We start from the raw sequence: 19,759 nt of genomic DNA, 5'->3' as shown, positions 1-19,759 counted from the left end.
GAGCGGCGCTGCGGCTTAAGGGGCGGGGTCAGGGGCGGGGCTGGGCGGGCACGAGGAGGGGCGGAGACGAGCGAAGCCGAACCGAATCCAGCCGAGTGACACCGAACCGAGCCGAGCCTAGCCGAGCCAAGCCGAAGGTAACCCAGCCGAGACGACGGCCGCTTATCCGAACACAGCCGAGTCTGTCCGAACACAGCCGAGCCCACCCGAGTGCGTGCGTCGCGGGCGCCGGTGCCGGAAGGAACCGCGGGGGGCGGAGCGGGCGCAGCCGCGGGTGAGTGTCGGTATCGGTATCGGTGTCGGTATCGGTGTCGGTGTCGCTGTCGCTGCTGCCCGAGTCCCGGAGTACCTAGGCTCGGCGGTGGGTGAGCGGGGCGGGCGGTGAGGGGTCTGTTCTCCCTGGCCGGCGGGGAAGCCGGGCGAGCCCGCGGGGCGCTGGGCCGTTCCCGTGTCCTGCTGGGAGCGGGCTCCGGGCCGCGGCTGGGCCTGGCCGGGGTCCCTGCGCGCCCCGACGAGCTGCGGCCTGGCGGGGCGCGGGCAGAGAGCTGCGAGGGGCTTGGGGGGCGGCGCTCCGCTTCCTTCCCTGCTATCTCTTCTGTCGTCTCCCTCTTTTTGCCCCCGGCACAGCCCTGGGGCTGCTCGGGCCGCTGGGGACACCGGCCGGTCCGTGGGGCTGTCACGGTGCTCGCAGGTCCCGAGCAGCGCTGCCTCAGTGCGTCTGCCATGGTGAGGTTAAGTAACCCCATAACCCACAGATGCCCTGCAGCTTCCCTGGGCAGCTGTCTGCCACGTTGTATCGACCTGGCAATACTTATTTGAAGTGCTGTCGTATCTTTAGAAGTTACTGCTTTGAAGGGTTTTGTTCCTAAGTCAGTGGATGGTGCAGCCACCCTGCAGTGAGGATGTGCTCTGACAGCTGGGCTTTGTGAACCGGGGCTGCCTAAACCTCTGTATCAGGGGCCCCCAGGAGCTCGTGTGTTGTAGTGCTGTCTTCACAGGTAACTCTGCTGTCTCAAAAATTAGTTGCTGTCTCAAAAATTATTAAAATACTTAAAGAAAGTCTGTACTGTTAACCCATTTTCTAACTGCCTTTTCTCAGCTTTTAAAATACAGCATCCTAGTGCAGTTTCAAATCAAAGAATAAACTGTGTTGTAGAATCTCAGTTTATCCACTGAGTTTCCTAGGGATTTTGACTTTTGTTGCCTGTGGTAATATTTTATAATGTTACGGTGATCGTGTGTGAAATTATAACTTTGAAGTGATCATGTTTATTATATCCTACTTGAAAAGCCTGCCCTTGGCAGTAGGCTTTAAACTGCTGCTTGCAGGTTGTGGTTTCAGACTGAGCTGTGGCTGAGGTGCAGGTTTGGTGCTCTCAGGCTGGACTGAGATTTCCTCCCTGGCTGTTGCTGGCAGTCCCCACACAGGTGTAGCACAGTTTGTTCCCAGTTCACGCAAGAGCTGTTCACTTGGGTGTCACTGGTTTCTGTTTCCTCATTGTTCCATAAAGGCATTTAAAACTCTCTTTAAAAGCCTGATATTGTCTCTTACCTTAACCTTGAGAGGCTTCCGAAGTGAGCGCTGTCCTAAGGTTTGGAAGTGAAATGATGGATTTTTAGCTAGAAAAAAACCAAGCTGAGTGTAGGAGGAAAAAATTTTGTAGCTTTTAGGAGATAAAAGAGGTGTGAGTGGGTTTGCTTACTAGTCCATGCTGTCAGCAGCTTTCCCTTCAGGAGGCTGGCTCGGCATTACCAGAGCCACTGCGCGGGAATTCCTCATTCTCCAGTCTCCAGGCAGCGAACCCACAGCCTTGGTCTGTGGAGTGGTGGACCTGGCTCCACAGGAGTTACTGGGTGCTGCTTTGCTGATGAAATTACATTGACCAGGGTTGATGGGGATGTTTTTCAGTGGTAGACATGTGTCACTGAAGTGATACTAGAAAGTTAACTTTGGTGTCTTTGTAGTGAAGACACAGTGAGTTGGTGATGTCTGTAAAAGTAGTTGGTATCACGACTGTCTTGGTCCAGCACAGCTTTTCATTCAAAGCTTTTGTCTGCTTCCAGTGGGTTATTTTCAAATTAACCCTTGAAATAACATTAAAATAGTATTTTTGTCTCCATCATGGCTTTTAAACACTGATTGCTGAGTCTTCACTGTTCTGCTTTTATGGTGTTTATGTGAGCCTGAGAGTTTGAGTCCGTATATATTCAACAGCCTCAGCTCTTCCCTGAATTAGCTCTCAGCATTACAACTCTCTAAACCAGAGTAGAGCCACTCTGGTTTTGTAATGCTTTGATTTGACACAGCTGTGAATTATATAGTTACTTTTCCTGTGTGATAAGAGTAGATTTAATATCTCTATTCAAATATTACCTGTGTACTTTTACAATTAGGTGTGCATTTTTTTCCCATTTTGAAAGTGTTTTCCTTTAACTGCTGCCAGCTGATATGGAGGTTGTTCTGGGAGGATTTGGGTAGCTCTGTTTCCGGCCCCACTTTTCCTACAGTGATGGAAATTGAACCAATATTAATGCCACTACAGCTGTGTTTGTAGAGTAATCCTGTTCTCAGGTTAATCTCACCCCTTAAAGGTTTTTCTGTAATGCATGAAGATTGTTTTGGTTGATGTTTTTTGTAAGCCTAAGTGTAATAGATGGAACAGGTTAATACAGCTGAACACTGAAGTTATTCTCACCTCAGTAATCTGAGCACTTCTCTTACATCACACTATTTGCCCTGATTTACAGGTTATTTGAGTCGATCGTTTCCCTAAGCCCCACAGAGGCTTTTCTCGATTGGTATTTTGCTCAAGCAATAAATAAATCTGCTGACGTGTGCGTTCTGCCATGTTTGCTTATTCTTGACCTTTGATTTTTAGCCGTGCAAGGGACAGTTTCAGTCATGACATTGTGTAACTGGGTGTTTATGCATTGACAAGCATATTTGATTTATATTCTTAAAAACTGCCTGTTGCAGCTGCTGTGTTGTTCACAGTAATGTAGACGTGGTTAAAGGTTTAAGGGTTAATTGTGGCGAAACCAAGACACCTGGTGCTTGATCATCTGAACAGATTTTGTTCCAGTGCAAGCAAAGGTCATTTAAATATTCACTCCTCTTTCCACATTATCTCTGTATGATGTACCTGTTGTTGTGTAGCAAAGAAACACTTTGTCGTGAGTGTAGCTGCTATGATGGATGCCTGGATGTTGGGCTGGTTCAGACCTGTGTTTTGACTTGTGTGTGCTGTGCTCCAGGCTCAGAGCTACCCTGAAGTCCTTTTGTGATGCCCCAAGGCAGCTCTGCAGTTTCTAAACACGTGTGGTGAGAACCTGTAGCAGTGTGGATGCCTCTGCCAGCTGCATTTAGCAGGGCAGTCCCGTGTTTCTAGGGCAGTCAGACTCCACTGTCCACAGGGGTCAGGCATTCCAGTAGGAATTAGCTGACTAAAGGCTTCTAAGGATATTATCCTTTAGTCTCCAAGAGAACTAAAATACTCACAGTTCACTGTGTCAAACTGGTGCTTTCAGTGTGATTTAGAGCACAAGTTTGATGAGGAGCAGCTGAGGGAGCTGGGGAGGCTCAGCCTGGAGAAAAGAGGCTCAGGGGGAAACGTCATCACTCTCTACAATTCCCTGACAGGTTGTAGCCAGGTTGGAGTTGGTGTTTTCTCTCAGGTGACAAGTGACAAGACAAGAGGAAACAGCTTCAAGTTGTGCCAGTGAAGATTCAGATTAGATGTTAGGAAAAATTTCTTCACTGAAAGAGTGGCCAAGCCCTGGCACAGGCTGCCTCACAGTGGTGGATTCACCATCTATGGAAACACTCAGAAGTCCTGTGGAAGTGGCCCTTGGGGACTTGGTTTAAGTGCTGAACACGGTGGTGCTGGGCTAACAGTTGGACTCAATGATCTTAGAGGTCTTTTTCAACCTCAAGGATTCTCTGATTTTCCTCACTTTAGATAATGAGGAAATTGGGATGAAAGCTAGGAAATTAATCACTCATGGCTACACAGTGAACCTAGTACTGGCTCTCAGCTTATCCTTTTGTTCTTGAATCTAAGCCGAAGGAATTCAGTGGGAAAATATGGGAGTCTGGTGGGTTTTTTTAAACAAAACTTTTGCATTTAAGGTTTGAATTGTGGCAGCCTGTGCAGGATGATACAGGAGATCACTGTCTTTGAAGGGTAAACAGACAGGTTCTGTGTGGACAAGGATTTATTTGGTATTAAACGTCTCTAGGTTCAACCTCACAAAACTTCTTCACCTCTTACTGCCTCTGCCTTGAGCCCCAGCTGCTCCCAGGGATGGGTGGAGCACTAAATCTGATGTTCTCTAGGGCCCTCTCTCAAGTGTCACCTTTTCCCAGTTGAAAAGTAAAAATCCTGTTTAAAATCTTCAGTGGATCATCACATACCTTCAACAAATTGTACTTTGGATAAAACTATTTTTACTTCTTGCAAAGACTTCAGTCCACACAGTGTTTTCCCAAGGGAGGGGAAAATCTTTGCTGTTGTCACTTAACTGGTCTATGATACAGTTTACCAAAACGAAAATGTTTTTTATTTTCAATACAGGGTTTTAAATTACTTTTGTTACCTATAAATATTTTACAATGCTTAATGTGCTGTGCTGACAGAACTCAAATGCATTGTGTTTTCTCTTTATTTCAGACTATAAGATTCAGATATGTTCCTATTTGATTGGATTTACAGTGGTTTCAGTAGCGTATTGCAGTTTTTAGGTAAGTCATTATTGTTTGGGGCTTTTCCTTTCTGCTGTTCTTGTGTAAAATATCTGTTCACCTCTGTTATCTTCAAGTAAGACTGCTGAGTAAATAATAATATTTGATTTGGTGTACATTCAGTAACAGTCAAACAAAAGTTTCATTTAATCAATACTGAGCATTTACATAGTGTGCTCTCCACTCCATCTTACATTAATCCTTCTTGAGAAAAATTGCGTTTTATTTCATGATCATAATAGGTTGAACTTTTCTAATCATACTACATTTCAGCTGGTGTAATTCAGTTGGCTTTTATGGGTCTTCTAATTTTCCTCTGCTGTAAAGAACTGAACTCAGTTATTTTAATTCAGTTCTTTTGCACATGAGGATATAATTTCAGAATCCAAATAGGAGGGACTGTCTACAAAAAAAATAGTACCAGATATTGAAGCCCTTTCTCACATTCAGCAGTGCATTGTTCTGTGACTTTTTGTTCTGTACCACAGAAATTAGTGTGAAACTTCACTGGCATCTGTCAAAGAGCTTCAGAAAATTATTCCCTGGCCAAAAAGTGTGCAATCCATATCAATTCAAGGTGAACAACCATGAGGAAAATTAATGTTAGGATACTAAAAAAAAGGATCAGAAATTGCAGATCATACGGGTAAAAGGCACAATTTCCAAGTTCAAAGGATTTTATTGAAGTGGTCAAAAAGCATTTGAGGCTAAGAAGTCATAGCAAGCTGTGCCACCTACCTTTTATCAGCTGAAAGTTTAAAGTTTTGCACTGAATGTCAGACCCTTGGCCTGCTATCAAAATGTTAGCCAGTGAAATTTTAACTAAGTTGACTAATCTTTCTTATCTCCTCTTCCCTAGCTGCACAGTGATTACTGCACACTGGCCTGCTCTTCCATTCCTGTTCAAGCAAAGCTAATTCTGCTGAAAGATAGAGGAGCTTGAAGTAGCTCCCTCTATTATGTCCCTCTTTTTCTAAAAGAAACACTTTCTCTTTGCATTCTCAGTTATCTTTGCAGTTGAAGGCAGATCATAACATTTAGGAAACTCTTCACAGTTCCCTGTGCTGTCCTGTTAGAAGGCTAATGAGATCACTTTAGGAAGAACATCTTTGCACAGGGATAGTTTTGGAATGCACAAAAATATTTTAAACTTATACCTATATCTAAAATCTCGGGGTTTGGTGTAGCAAATGCTGAAGTATGGCTGCTTGTTAGTCTTGTGTTTCTCTGAAAGACACTTGGGAAGCTTGAAATGTTTTGGTGAAACCAGCAACATCTGTCTGGGAAGCAAGGAGTCCTGGATGTGCAGCCTGAGAGTGGCAGGAATACTGTTTTCCTACCCTATAGGGTAGTAGAGTTTTGTTTAACTCATGAGATGAGTGTGAACTGGAGATTCTCCTGTGATGTAAGTTACTATATGAAAATGTTTGTCCACTTCTTTCTCTGTAAACATTAACACTTTCTTCTCCACTCTGTAGTTTAATAGTCAATGGGCATGTGAGGAGGTGAGTTTGGGAAGTAAGAGTTGTTGTATTTGAAAGAACTGTGAAGACACTCTACAGGACCTGGAGTAATAGAGATCATTAATGAAATAAGAGAATAGGAGAGAATATTCATTCCTACAGGTTACAAAACATGTCCAGCTGGAATGTGATCCCTGAGATTAGCTTAAAGGCAGAGGGAGAGGTGAGCAAACAGCAGTGGTGTAAAGGTCTGCGGGGCAGAGGAGCCTCTGCCCCTGGAACGCCGCGGCCTCAGCAGGGCTGGCTGAACATTCCAACACACAGGACAATAGCACATTACAGAAGATGGGGGGGGGGTTTGGTTTTAAATTTGATTTATCGTAATGTTTTACAGTGAATATCAATGAGAATGATGCAATGAAAACTAATTCTGGCAGGGGATACAGTGTTGACAAGTTGGAAGAGAATTGCCCTTTGATAATCTCCAGTTTAAGAAAATATGGTGTTGGTGTTTTAAACATCTTTCCTCTCCTTCACAGCAACTGTTGCATTTCTGGGATTACAAGTGGAGGAGGAGAAGAAGGGCAGAAGGCATTTTTATAAAGATTACAGCCAATGAAAATAAAATCTTATTCCTGTTAGGAAAGCATTGTCACATGGGACAAAGTGTGTCAGAAGTGCCCTGACAATGCCATTCATGATGTAGCCAACAGTTTTCCAGGGGGTATGGGTGAAGGTTACTTTTTGTCCAAATAATATGTTAAACAATATTAAAGAATTCATACACAAGTTACGATTATTGATGTTGAGTCCAATTTCTCTGTGTTACTCTGATTGAGGTCTGAATTTTCCTTGTGTCTTGGACAAGCGTTTTGCTGTAATTGGAGGTAGCTGAACAGAATTCAGGTTCAGGATGGTCCATGGTCCAGAGCTTGCTGTCAGTGCTGTGGTCTGTGCCCACCTCTCCATCACCTGTGAGCAGAACTGTCCTTTTGTTGGGGCAGAGTAAACTACACTAGTAGGATTTAGTCCTGTTCTGCCATGCTTTCCCTAAGATGATACAATGCATTTCCATGATTGACACATTCACTCCAATTGTGTGCCTCTCTTGCTCCTGCCAAGCATCCTGTAAGCTGCATGTTACCTGGTGCAGCAGGCTTGTGGTAACTGGGAATGTCGTTTGTACAGCATGGATAAAGGGCACTGATAAAAGTGGGTAGAGTTTGCCTGGTCTGTATTTTGTACTGTGACTGTAACACTTTGTTCCTAGGAGCAAAATCGTCTCTGGTGCTGGAAATGAACTCCTGCTGGTTGAACTGATTAATCACTAGGTCCTTTTTTTGTTCTAGGACTGTACAAGAAATCAGGTAAACTAGTGTTTCTTGGGCTGGACAATGCTGGAAAAACTACACTTCTGCACATGCTCAAAGATGACAGACTGGGACAACATGTCCCCACGTTACACCCCAGTAAGTTAATAGTGCCGTTCCTTGGCTAGAAAGCATTTGAAGGATTGCAAGAAAAGCAGGATCTGATTATACATGATAAAACCACCAGTGTAACTGGGGAGACAGAAAGGGATTTTTGGGATTGCAGTCCATGGATAGTTCAAATAATCTTAAAAAAATAATGTGTGTAGGATAGTTCAGTGCATTATATTTAAAATTAAGAGGTGAATGACAACCAGAACAATGATGCAGAGAGTTTGTACTATGGAAGCTGCAAGAAATAGGAGCTTGCAATTTTTGGGAACAGCTTCTCTGTATAATTGGAAGATCAGTGTTTGTGTCTCAGAGGTTGCTGTGCAATTGTTATCCTGGTGATCTTGCAGGAGAAAAAGTTCAACACAGTTTGAAAATGTGGAGTGGGGAAGTCCAGTTAAGGAAGTGAGAAACTGGGAAAGGATGTGAAGAGGAGAAGCCTTGAACAGTATTGAAAACAAAATGCCAAATGCAAAATCTTTTTTGCAAACCAGATGCCAGAGCCAACTGTTGTTTGTGTAATACGTAGGGATAAATAATGTAGGAATACTCTTCTGTTCTTAGCTTTGTAGATATTTCACACATGCTTTAATGGTTAATAACATTTTGGTGATGCATGAATATGCCATTGATTTTGAGAGAATGTATTGCTCTCATTTTCTTTTTGAATAACGAAATACTGGAAAGAACCAAAAGAAAGTAAAATCGGTTTGCTAGAAGGCTAGACTTTTCCAAAGCACTGCATAATCTTCACTTAGAACATAATTCTATGTATTTCCAGCTTCAGAAGAGCTGACAATTGCTGGCATGACTTTCACTACCTTCGATCTGGGTGGACATGCTCAAGGTAAGAGTGTGTGCTGCCTCACTTAAGCTCACTGAACTGGGCAAGAGTTTGCTTCCAGTCAGAAACATGGCCCTGCTGCAGAGACTGACTTCCCACACTCCTCTGTGACAGCATAGAAGACATTGGCTGCACTTTTGCCCATCTCCACCATTTATCACAAATCACAAATATGATTTCGCAAGAGATGCAGTAGAGGAGAAACTTCTGACTAATACTGTGAGGAGGAGTTCTGTACTTTGAATTCCTTACATTTATCTTTAAACTTACCTTTGTTGACATAAGTCTTGGGGAAGCCAAAACCATTTCCATACATCAGCATTCGTGTTGGATAGAACAGTGAAAACATTAAAGAGAATGTACTTTTGCTCTGTTATTTCAAGCTTTGTAAAACATGAAATTGCATCCCAACGACTGGCAACATAAGTTAAGAATTAAAAAAAGTCACATCAATAAACCCACACACACACCTGTTGCTTCTTAATTACTAATGTGCATCGCTCTGTATTTGGGGCTAATTTTCTTTTATTTTTATTTCTTCTTTTCCCTGTAGCTCGCAGAGTGTGGAAAAACTACCTGCCTGCAATTAATGGTGTTGTGTTCTTGGTGGACTGTGCAGATCATGAAAGATTGCTTGAATCAAAAGAAGAACTTGATGTAAGTTTAAATAAGCTTTTTGAAAGTTTGAACTTCTAAAAACTAAACTCAAATACCCAACAGACCTCTGCTGTTATCTGCAAATGAGTAGTAGTGCTTTGACCTTCTGTATTCTAAATTAATCAGTCCTCATTTCTCCATTCCTTTGCAGTCACTAATGACAGATGAAACTATTGCTAATGTGCCTATCCTAATTCTTGGTAACAAGATTGACAGACCTGAAGCCATCAGTGAAGAGAGGTTACGAGAGACGTTTGGTCTGTATGGCCAGACAACAGGAAAGGTATTGCTCCTTTTTTTTGTTGTTGCTGTATTGTTCTGGCTTTTTTGTTTTGGGCATTTTTTGGGGGTTGGGTTAGGGGTTTTTTTTGTGAGATTTTTTTCCTTAGGGAGTTAGTTTGTCTTATTTGTATATTGACTCTGGTTTGCTCCAGCTATACAAAAGAAATGTTTTTCTAATTTGTAAAGTACTTAGTACATAGTAACAGTATATAGAATGAATCCCAGGGTTTCCTTGTGTGTGAGTGTTAGATGTATGTCTGCTACAACTTTTTATGTCGTATTTAATGCCATGTTTTTTCAGAGAAAATCTATTTGTATCTAGAATAGTTTTTAGTACTTTAACTTTCTTATGCACTATTTTAAACAGTTTTCAGAGGCTATAGTTATAGAGTGAATTATAAGAGAAAACTGAATAGAATCTTTCAATAAGTGACTTTTCTCCTTTCAAGTGCAGGCTTTAATAATTTTCCACTTAACATATTTGCCTAAAGCTTAGAGATAGATTTGTGCCATTGTAGAAATCTTAAGTGTGTAGGTTGTGGGAAGGAAAAAATTCCTACTGGCATTTGTAGCAGCAAGGCAGATGTTTAGTGAGGATCTTTGTGATACTTCAACTCCTCTTAATGTAAAGTTAAAGTGCTCTGCTTGTGAGCATTAGGAATGGTGTTCAATGTCCTTGGAAAGAAATCTCCCTGCAGCTGACGGAGTGGTTCCACTGTGGCTTCCAATCACAGCTTTCGTGAGCTGGCCAGTTCTGCTGAGGGCACCTGCCTTGCAATTCCCCTTTGCTTATTCACTCTGAGGTGCTTCCCTTAAAGTTCAGTGCCAGTCAGAGTTTAGGTCAGGCAGGAACAAATCTTTACTTTCTTGTTTGCTGCATTTTGCCCTCTTGTGTTCTGGTCTTTACACTGCCTGTATTTGATGAAGCATGGATGGACACCACTGTGAATCTCCAGTTGAACAGCAGCTTTATAGCACTGTGCTGATCATGGCAAGTAAGCACCTTGCAGTCTTGCTTTGGTCAGTCCTAAAATTTTTAGCAAATGAATTTTTTTTAATCTGGTTGGAAAACTGTTGGAAACGTAGCAGAGAACTGTGACTGAACACCAAATACAAGCTCTAAAATTCTCTTTGCATGTTTGCTGTTCCACTGTGGTTTCACATACTTCCCCCTGTTCAGTGTGGATGCGCGTGAGAACAGGCACAGTGTATTTCTTGTATACAAGTTACTGAGATTAGAGTCACGTATTCTCTCTCTGTGGAGGCCCAGAGAAGTTGGGGATGCCCCATTCCTGGAAGTGTTATCATGCCAGTTTGGACTTGGAGCAGCCTGGTCTAGTGGAAGATGTCCCTGCCCATGGCAGGGGTTTGGAGTGAGATTAGCTTTAAGGTCACTTCCATTCTATGATTTTAGATTAATTTATGTTCCAAAATTCCAGTGTCAAACATGAGTTAAATATGAGCATTCCATAGAAGCAAATGTCCATGTGGGATAGATGCTGTTTATAAGTGAGCTGTAAGGGAATGTTTGTGTTTCTCTGCAGGGCAGCACACCACTGAAAGACCTGAATGCCAGGCCCCTGGAGGTGTTCATGTGCAGTGTGCTGAAGAGACAAGGCTACGGGGAGGGGTTCCGCTGGATGGCCCAGTACATCAACTGATCCTGCCAAAATCACAGCAGCACATCCTGGCCCGGGCCTCAGTCTTGTCTGCTCCTTATTTGATCACTCAGTGTACGTAACTTGAATTCATTTGACTGTTCAATTTTAAAAATACACATTTTTAGCTAATTATATCATTGATGCTAAATTGCAAGTGTGAGGATTGCAAAATTATTTCAAGCAAGTTTGTAAGTTTAAATACCACAACCTGTGAGCTTTCTAATCCCATGCAACATCCTTTTGCAGCTTTTAATTTAATGAGTCTCCAGCACCATTTTTGGTCAGAGCAACTTTCCAGTACAGTATGTTTGAATGCACTTTTTAACAGCTGAAAATGATGAACATGTGAAAAATATTTAATGCTTATGTTAAATTTTTTATGTACTTTTTTGAAACTGGTTTTATAACTTTAGAGTATATAACCATCTTTCAAGGAATAATAAATAATTAGCTGATGGATAATTGCATGATGCCTTACAGTTTTCAATAATACACTTTCTTATGCAACGTCATGCAATAAATTTAAATCCAGTTTTTGGCATCTGTAATGGGAAATGTTTCATTTTAATGTGTCTTAACTAGTGAGGCTGATCTGAATATGTGGGATATTTTCCTGAAACACAAGCAGGCCACAAAGTAGTTTCATTGTAGGTTAAGTAAGGTGTGTTTTTTTCAGACTACTAAATTGTATTTATTTTAGGATTTTCCATAGTAAAGGAAAAACCTACTGTGATGCCCTTATAATTACCACAAATAGTGTAAATTAGCCATGCCAAAGTAAATCTTGAACAAATGACAAAAGTGGTCTTAATCTACTGATCTCTTGAATTAAACCCCTGATCTGACACAAGAAATAAAGTTTCTTGAAACATAATTTCTGAAGAAATTAGGAATACCACTGCACTAAATATCCTGTTTCAAATTTGATTCATTTTTGAGTCTGCCAGAAGAGTTGCCTATGAAATTTCTAGGAAGAAATATGGGTTGCCACTGCTGCTTTTGAAGTTATGCCAGCTCACGCCCACTGGCCAGTTTTGCTTTTGGTATTTTGAACTGGGACAAGGTTTATTCTTTTACATGGTTCTGCCCTGAAACCTGGCCAGTGTGGCAGCTGCTGTCTACCCAGGGCACTTATTTCTGGGGTAAAATTCAGTCCCTCTTTCCACTTTCTGGCTGCTTTTCTCTGCTTTTGAATGTTAGTTCTCCAAGGAGAAAGCAGAAGAAAGGGTGTTGCAGCATGTTTTAGCAATGCTGGTTGGGAGCTGTGGTTGGTGCTTTCTTGTGCTGGGCGTGTTTTACTCCTAATTTGCCAAATGAAGGTGGGGTTTCACCCCTGGAGTCACCATTTCACTAGGATGGGTTTGAGTTTCGCTGTGTAGTTTGTTTTGTCCTTGTACAAATACAAAATACTGCAAGTTGTACTGAATCCCTTTTACTTCCTGTTGTACATCTTCTCCAAAATAATTTAGGCCTTATGTTTCCAATATCCATGGCAGCAAATGTATTTCTGACTGGTTTGATTTCACAAATAACTTTCTCTTGACCTCTGGGCTTGAATCTCAGATTTAAAGGCTATAGGCACAAAGTAAATAAATGAGACTTATTCCTTGCCCAAATCTGAACTGAACTGGTATGATTGAATATTGATGATCAGTTCCCCACAGTCCTAGATTGTGCATCTGAATAATTCAGAACTTAACTTCATTTACAATTTATATTAGTTTATTACTGTAGAATCACATGCAAAACATTAAGCCCAGTTTGTTTGTGGTGCAGTTCAGTGTGAGGGCCTTGGATGGCTTTTCCAGATGACCAACATAGAGAATTCTGCATTTTAAATTTGTGCTCAGCTGTAGAGTGGTGTCTCTGCTCCATAAATCCAAACTGGAGGCAAGAAGTGGCATCTCACCACTGTGTGGGCAGTGTGTGTGTCTTTACTACCTGCAGCCATTATGTAGGGGATATGCCTTTTGTTTTTTTCCCCTAGCTTTTTCTGATGATAGCTACGATGCAGCAAACCACAGCTAAATCACTAGATGGTGTAAATATTAAAAGTCACACTTGCAGAGTCACACTGCGGTGTTGATGTGAGAGGTTTGGGACTGTGTTGCCTATGCTTATGGAAATGAAGCTGGAGGTGGAGATGTTCTGCTGCACTTCCACAGGCTGAACCATTGCATGGGCTTGGAGGGATCCTCTTCACCTGCTCTTCCAACCAACCATGAACAACAGCACTCAAGAAAGGGGTAATCCTTTGAAAAATTAAAAAGGAAGGGAGGTGATGGTGCTTAAAAGTGTGTGTTAAGAATAATTCCCAGTGTTATGGAAACACTCTTGATTTCCTGGTTCCTGCTGTGGCATGATGGCTGAAATGTGATTGTAATAAGGGCATGAAGAAACCTGGACCTTGTGTTATCCACCTGGGTATGTTGTTGGAATAGGTGATCAATGCTCAGTGAAATACATAAATAATCTTGCTCTGTTTCATTTCATTCAGCAGAGGAAGGACCTTTCTTCTGCAGTTTACATTCTGTTGTGCACATGAATGTGAATGACTGTTGTGTGTCTTTGTGTGAAGACTTCATTAATAGACAGATATACTGATGAGAATTTTCCTGGTGATTCTCATCCCCACCCCCTCCATATCTCCCTGACCATTTATTTCTATTTTATTCCTATGACTGTGACCAGTCTGGCTTCAAAAAAAGTAGTGTTCACATTTGGGTCTGACTTATATGAATTTTTTTTGCACTCTTGACTATGCAGATTTTAATTGAACATCACTTTAAAGAATGTGAAAAAGAAAACTCATTAATAAAGATGTTATTTATGAATTGTCTCATTTTGTTTTTACATTGCAACAATTCCTGAAAATAAATGAATGCAGATTTCTAAGATGCTAATAACTACTTCTGACAGTGGCCTGTATTTCATGGCAGTGACCGCAGTTGCTATCATCTCTGGGTTGAATAAGATTTCTTTTGCTTGGATGTAATTAAATTTGGGGTCTAAGGTGTACTGTATAACTGAGAGGTGATTGCTGTATTTCAGTCTTGGTTTAATACATTTTTTAGCAACAATTATTGGCATTGGAGATGGGAAAGCTCTCCAAGCTTTCTTATTTATTTTCTGCCAGATCAGGATTATTTCTGTGTTCAGGTCCTGACTGTGATGTGCCAAAGGTGACCTGTGGCATTCACTGGGTTACAATTCCTGCATGCATGGGAACTTTATTGTGTTTTGGTAATTGGATTTGAGCATCAAATAGAACATTTGGCATTCACTTATTTATAATAATGTCAGTTCAGAAAAATGATGGAGATGGTCTCCAATCCCAGTGAATTCACAGGTTGGCTGGAGGTCAAATTGTTCTTCTCTTGTTTGTCCTGTCCAAGTATTTGGTTGTTACCAACCAAAGCTCAGTGTTTCTGTGGACTACAACGTGCTCACATTTAGGTCACACTATTGTTAGCTGTGGACTGAGGAGTTGCATTTGAGTCTCATCCACTGGTGTCAGTGGGGACGTGTAACTTCCTTGCACTTGGACAAACCACTCCTTGCACTGGTGTTTCTGTTCTGAAATGTGAGTGCTCTAAATGTTGAATAGCGTAATTTATATAATAAACTGCAGAAGAAAAGCTAAAGATGGAAGTGTTCTTTAACATGTTGTCAATGCATTTGTTATTATGTTGTCCCATCCTATGCTGGAAATACAAGTACTGGGAATGGAAAATAAAATTTTGCTTGAAAGTTGAAGGAGTTTTAAACAGGTAGTTCTTGTCAAATTATCAAAATCAGGAAAAAAGTGCTCAGTACATTGTCTAGGAGTGAGTTTGGATTTTCTTGGGTGGGTATAGTAGTAGTTCTGTCTCATTTTTGCTCAACTTCTGTTCATGGGTGTATGGAAAAAAAATGCTCTATCTAGAAAACTCTGAACATGGAAAAAATTGCATTTCCTTTGTTGCACTTCTAAAATAAGATGGAAAGATATAATCTTAGAAGTGATTGATGCTTCCTTAGAATCCAGCTGCACTCTAAGATTGGCCCTGTGGGTGGGACTATGGAGTGGGGATTGCCTCTGAGTTCAAATTTATCAGACTGAGTGTAGCTCATAGGGGAGTGTGTTAACCTGCTGTTAGAGAGCTATTTTCCAACCCTAAGCATACATTCTCCTTAGTTTAAATTTTTCAAGTTATTTGTCTGCTTTTGAATTACAGTTAATAATTTGATGAGCAATTACGGTAAAATAATAATTAAAAAATATAATTTGTTTTTCTTATGACCGTGTTTCTTACTGCACATGTTGCATCACAGTAAGAAATCTTACATACTTTGGAGCCTTTGATGCCTTTTATTTCAGGGCCTCAGAGCTTTCAATGTGCTAATGCTGCCTCATCATCCTTGTGGGTGGGAAGGGCTCTTGTCCTTGTTTTACCTCTGGTGACAGTGATAGCTGGAGGGATTGGGTCATGCTTGTCTCTTGCCTGAACAAGAAGAGCCCTCACAACAGCCTCGAAGGAAGTGGCGTCTCCTTAACATGGGCACCGTTTGTGCATGTCTGCAGCAGGATGACAGAAGCCTCCCTCACTCAGAAGCTACTGGAGATGCTTCAGAAGCTTTGTGTAAGTTAGTGGCACTTTGGGTCCTGTCCTTGGTGTTCACAGCACAGCAGCCACTCTGAGTGTGTGCCATTCCCCGTGTTACACCCAACGAGGTTCAGCAGAATACAAGGTAAAAGAACAGCAAAAAAACCTTGCAATGTGTACACTACAAAGCTTGGATCTACTTAAAATTTCTGATTCTCCTTCCTAAATCTAAATAAACATTTTCATAAAAGGGGACTCTAAAGGCATACTTTCACTATTGGGTCCAAACGCCTGGTTTTGGCAGAGAGAAATAAGAATTTATATTGCTTGATTAGGTTTTCCCCCTTCAAAAAGTACTACTCTGACAGTAGTACTTTACTGTCAGAGTGGTTTGATGAACTCCCAGGAGCAGCATTCACTCTGGAGCAAGCCCTTGGCAGTAGCTTGGGCAGGGATGAGCTGTTGGAGACCTGATATTGACCACTTGGTGATACTTGAATACCCGACCCAGGGGAGATGCAGCAGCTTTGGCGACAAGGGCTCAGGTGTGTGACAAGCTGTGTGACAACCAGTGCTGTAGCAGCCACTGGTGAAGCAGAGCTGAGGGGTCTGGATGTAGCACATGGGGGTTCTGAGCAAAGAGATTTGGTTTTCAGTGTGAATGTGGCTCTTGAGAGGAAGGGCAGAAGTTAAGTTCGAGTTTGTTCAAGGTTTGGTGAAAGCTAAAAGCCTTGCTAGGGGACATTGAGCAGGCTGGAGGGGGGTCAGTGTTGGGGGTGTGGGACAGGGACTGCCCTGCAGATCGTTGTGAGCATGTCTAGGAAATAATTAACTGAGTTCCCCCTGTGTAACGGAGGCAGGGAAGAATTAGTTGGGTTGAAAAATGTCCTTTTGCCAGTGAGAAGAGCAATTAGGGACTGGGCTCCTAATGCTGCCCTGCCACAGCTCGTGTGTGGGCTGACTGCAGGGCGGGCCTTTGGGAACGCTGGCAACTCGGGAAAGCAAAAGGGAGAGAGGACTTAGGGAGCGATGGGAGCTGTATTTCTGTCAGTCCGTGCATGCTGTGGTCATGCCAGGTTATTTCAAAATCTGTCCAGTATCCTAGAAATAGGCTGGGGTTTGCTAAGTTGCTGAAAACTGCTGCTTCTTGGGCCACTGTTCCCCAAAAATAAAACTGAGGTCACTTGTTCAATGCACTTAACTTGTGACCAGAAAAGAGCATGAGCAGCAAATCTTAAACCATCCTGAAAGCGTCTCATGGCCCATTGGCACTCAGAGGTGGATTTTAAGTTCAGTCCGAGCTCTGGGTTCCAGCCCCAGTACCTGAATGCTTCTCTCTTAGAGCAGGACTTTGGTTTAGGTTCAAATAAACCGAAACTGTAAAAAGAAAACTGTACATGTCACTTAACTCTTCTATTCTTTGCTTTCTATTTAATTTGTCTATAATACATTCATACATATACATACATATATATATACACACACAAGAGGTTTAATATAAACCTGTGAAAAATATTGTTACCAAGATGCATTAGTATGAAGTTGCAGAGGACCTTTACTACAAGTCTGCACTCATAGTAGGTTTTAAAAGATTAAAAAAAAAAATCAGGAGTCTGCAGGAGAGAAAATTAAGAGCTTTTGCTTTACTGGCAAATACATAATTACAGAAGATAGTGTGGGGAAAATTGAGATGTGCAGCAGCTGGACCTCTGGGTGCTGTCTGGAGAAACAGTGGTTAGGCAGAGCTAGTAATGTAGTTTTCTCTTTTTTGAGCTTATGTTTTGTTGCTGGCATTTGAGAAGCTTTTAGCATTGGTTTAAAGAAGGATGGGTGTTCCCTCAAAATAAGAGGTTTACTAGAACATGTGTTCTGGAAGTGTGTCCTGTGCACTTGCTCCAGCTCACTGCCCTGTCAGTGACAGCTGTCTCTGGGGAGCTCTGATGAACATCTTCAAAAGAAGGTTATGATGATTTGACACTTGGACTTAAAGATTTGTTTGTAAAGAAAACTTATTTTGATTTAAAGTAATTTTTATTTTTTCAGTTCACCTCTAGCCTTACTATCTGCCTTAATTACCAGTTCTGTAATAGCTTTTTGTTTCCTAATCTGTACATTAAATTGCCTTCCAACTTAAAAAGAAAAAAAATTGGTTCTTTTTGTCCCAGGCAGTTTTGGGGGGAGCTTTTTTCCAGCACTTTGATGCTTAAAAATCCTGAGAAAGAGAGACCTCTACCAAAGAAGAAATTCTGCTTGTGTCTTCAGAGCCATTGTCGGGCACAATGCAAGAGAGAAGCAGTAAGAATTTTACAAACGAGGAAAACCCAAGAAGTTATTCTCTGTGGGTAGCTGAAGTTAACTGAGCTGCTGTGAGTCTGACTGCAGTGGAGAATGTAATAGATGCTCACACATGTGACTGTGGGATGTGTCTATTTATGTCTCTGTAAACATGAAATTATGAAATGCACACCATGGAGATGGCGCTGGTGACGTCCTTGGCTGACATGGTCAACTGTCATTTGGCTTGCACCTCCCTGGGAGTACAAGGCAAATTTAAACTTGCTGCAGAACATTGTGCTGCTGGAAGATGTTTAGTGAAAGGGAAGCAGGCTCATGCAATAAAGCAAAGAAACCATCCTGTGTGTTACCAGATAAGAGGGAAAATGCTGTGAGTTTCTGTAATAATATCTTAGACACCTTGTGGGCATAGGAGCACTTCACAAAGACAGCATCTAGAAAAAAATCACAAAGAATATATTTTTTTGTATGGTCCAGATCTGAAATAAACAGATGTGTGGCTCAGACTTGGATCCTTTCTGCAAAATCTGAAGTGCAAATCTCAAGATTGCAAAAGAAGGGAAAAAAAAAAAAAAAAAAAAAAAGGAAGAAGAAGAAAGATCTGCGAGAAATGGGTGATGGAGACTTTGCTTTTGCACTCATTCGATGGTACCAGAGGTGACCTGCACAGTACCAGGCTGTGGCTGGGAAGGAGCTGCTGCTCCCCTGAGTCCTTAGCTGGAGCCTGCTGGGATCCAGCCCATTGCCAGAGGGAGTGAGTGGGAGGGTGGCACTGGGCAGACACTCTGGGACAAGGAGCAGCCTGTCTGAGCAAGCACAGGAGTCCTGCCAGGTGGGAGGAGACCCAAAGCCTGCCCTGGGAACTGGGTGAAAAAGTCATGCAAGGAAGGGAGAGCAAAACTCCATCCAACCTGTTCTTGAACAGGGACAGGGCAGCCACAGTTTCTCTGGGCAGCCTGTGCAAGGGCCTCACCACCCTCACAGGAGGGAATTTCTCCCTTAAATCCAGTCTAACCCTGCCCTCTGTCAGTTTGAAGCCATTCCCCCTTATCCTGTTGCTCCATGCCCCTGTCCAAAGTCTCTCCCCAGTTCTCCTGGAGCCCCTTTAGGCACTGGAAGGGCCTGTAAGGTCTCCCTGGAGCCTTCTTGACTCCAGGATGAACAATCCCAGCTCCCCCAGCCTGGCTCTAGAGCAGAGATGCTCCAGCTCTAAGAGCATCTTTGTGGCCTCCCCTGGAGTTGCTCCAACAAATCTGTGTCCTTTTTATTTACTCCATTTCTGATTTTCTCATTTTGCAGAAGAGGCAATCAAACTCCCACCTCATTTTCAGCAAATGCTTGAGCACAGTCCTTTCAGAAACAGATGGTGCCCCTCCGCTCACACAAAAATCCCCCAAACTCCTGGAACAGCATGTGCCTTCATTTCCCTCCTGTGTAATGCAGCCTATGGGGCATGTGTTGCCACACTGCATCTGACCCCTGGAGCCTGTGCTGCTGTATCTCCCTGCTCCCAGTCCTGACCTTTGGAAAGTTTGTGGGTTTTTTGAGCTGAGTGAAATATCAGGACAACTGGAAAGAGCAAGCCACCTAGCCCACAAGCCTTCCACAGTAAAGAAAGGTTCTCAGTGGAAAGCTGTGCCTGATGGGAAGGATTCAATGAGGAGCCTACGTTGGCATGTTTCTGCTGTATCAGAACCAAAGAAAACCTTAAAGCCCCAAATTCAGCTCATTTCCCCCTGCACATGCACC

At 42.3% G+C, this 19,759-nt stretch overlaps 1 protein-coding gene across 1 annotated transcript; it reads left to right on the top strand.

Moving 5' to 3' along the window:
- Positions 1 to 75: 75 nt before the first annotated feature.
- SAR1B (secretion associated Ras related GTPase 1B) lies at positions 76 to 13,963 on the top strand. The gene is made up of 7 exons (XM_066329038.1): positions 76 to 274; positions 4,671 to 4,741; positions 7,554 to 7,673; positions 8,467 to 8,532; positions 9,083 to 9,186; positions 9,338 to 9,469; positions 11,013 to 13,963. The coding sequence occupies exons 2-7, from the start codon at positions 4,687 to 4,689 to the stop codon at positions 11,127 to 11,129; spliced, it is 594 nt and encodes a 197-aa protein (XP_066185135.1). The 5' UTR covers positions 76 to 274; positions 4,671 to 4,686; the 3' UTR covers positions 11,130 to 13,963.
- The last annotated feature ends 5,796 nt before the right edge of the window (positions 13,964 to 19,759 follow it).

Source organism: Sylvia atricapilla, chromosome 14 (assembly GCF_009819655.1).
Source record: "Sylvia atricapilla isolate bSylAtr1 chromosome 14, bSylAtr1.pri, whole genome shotgun sequence".
Lineage (NCBI taxonomy): Eukaryota > Metazoa > Chordata > Aves > Passeriformes > Sylviidae > Sylvia > Sylvia atricapilla.
Note: the sequence above shows the minus strand (reverse complement) of the source record. Positions and strands in the feature narration are given on the sequence as shown.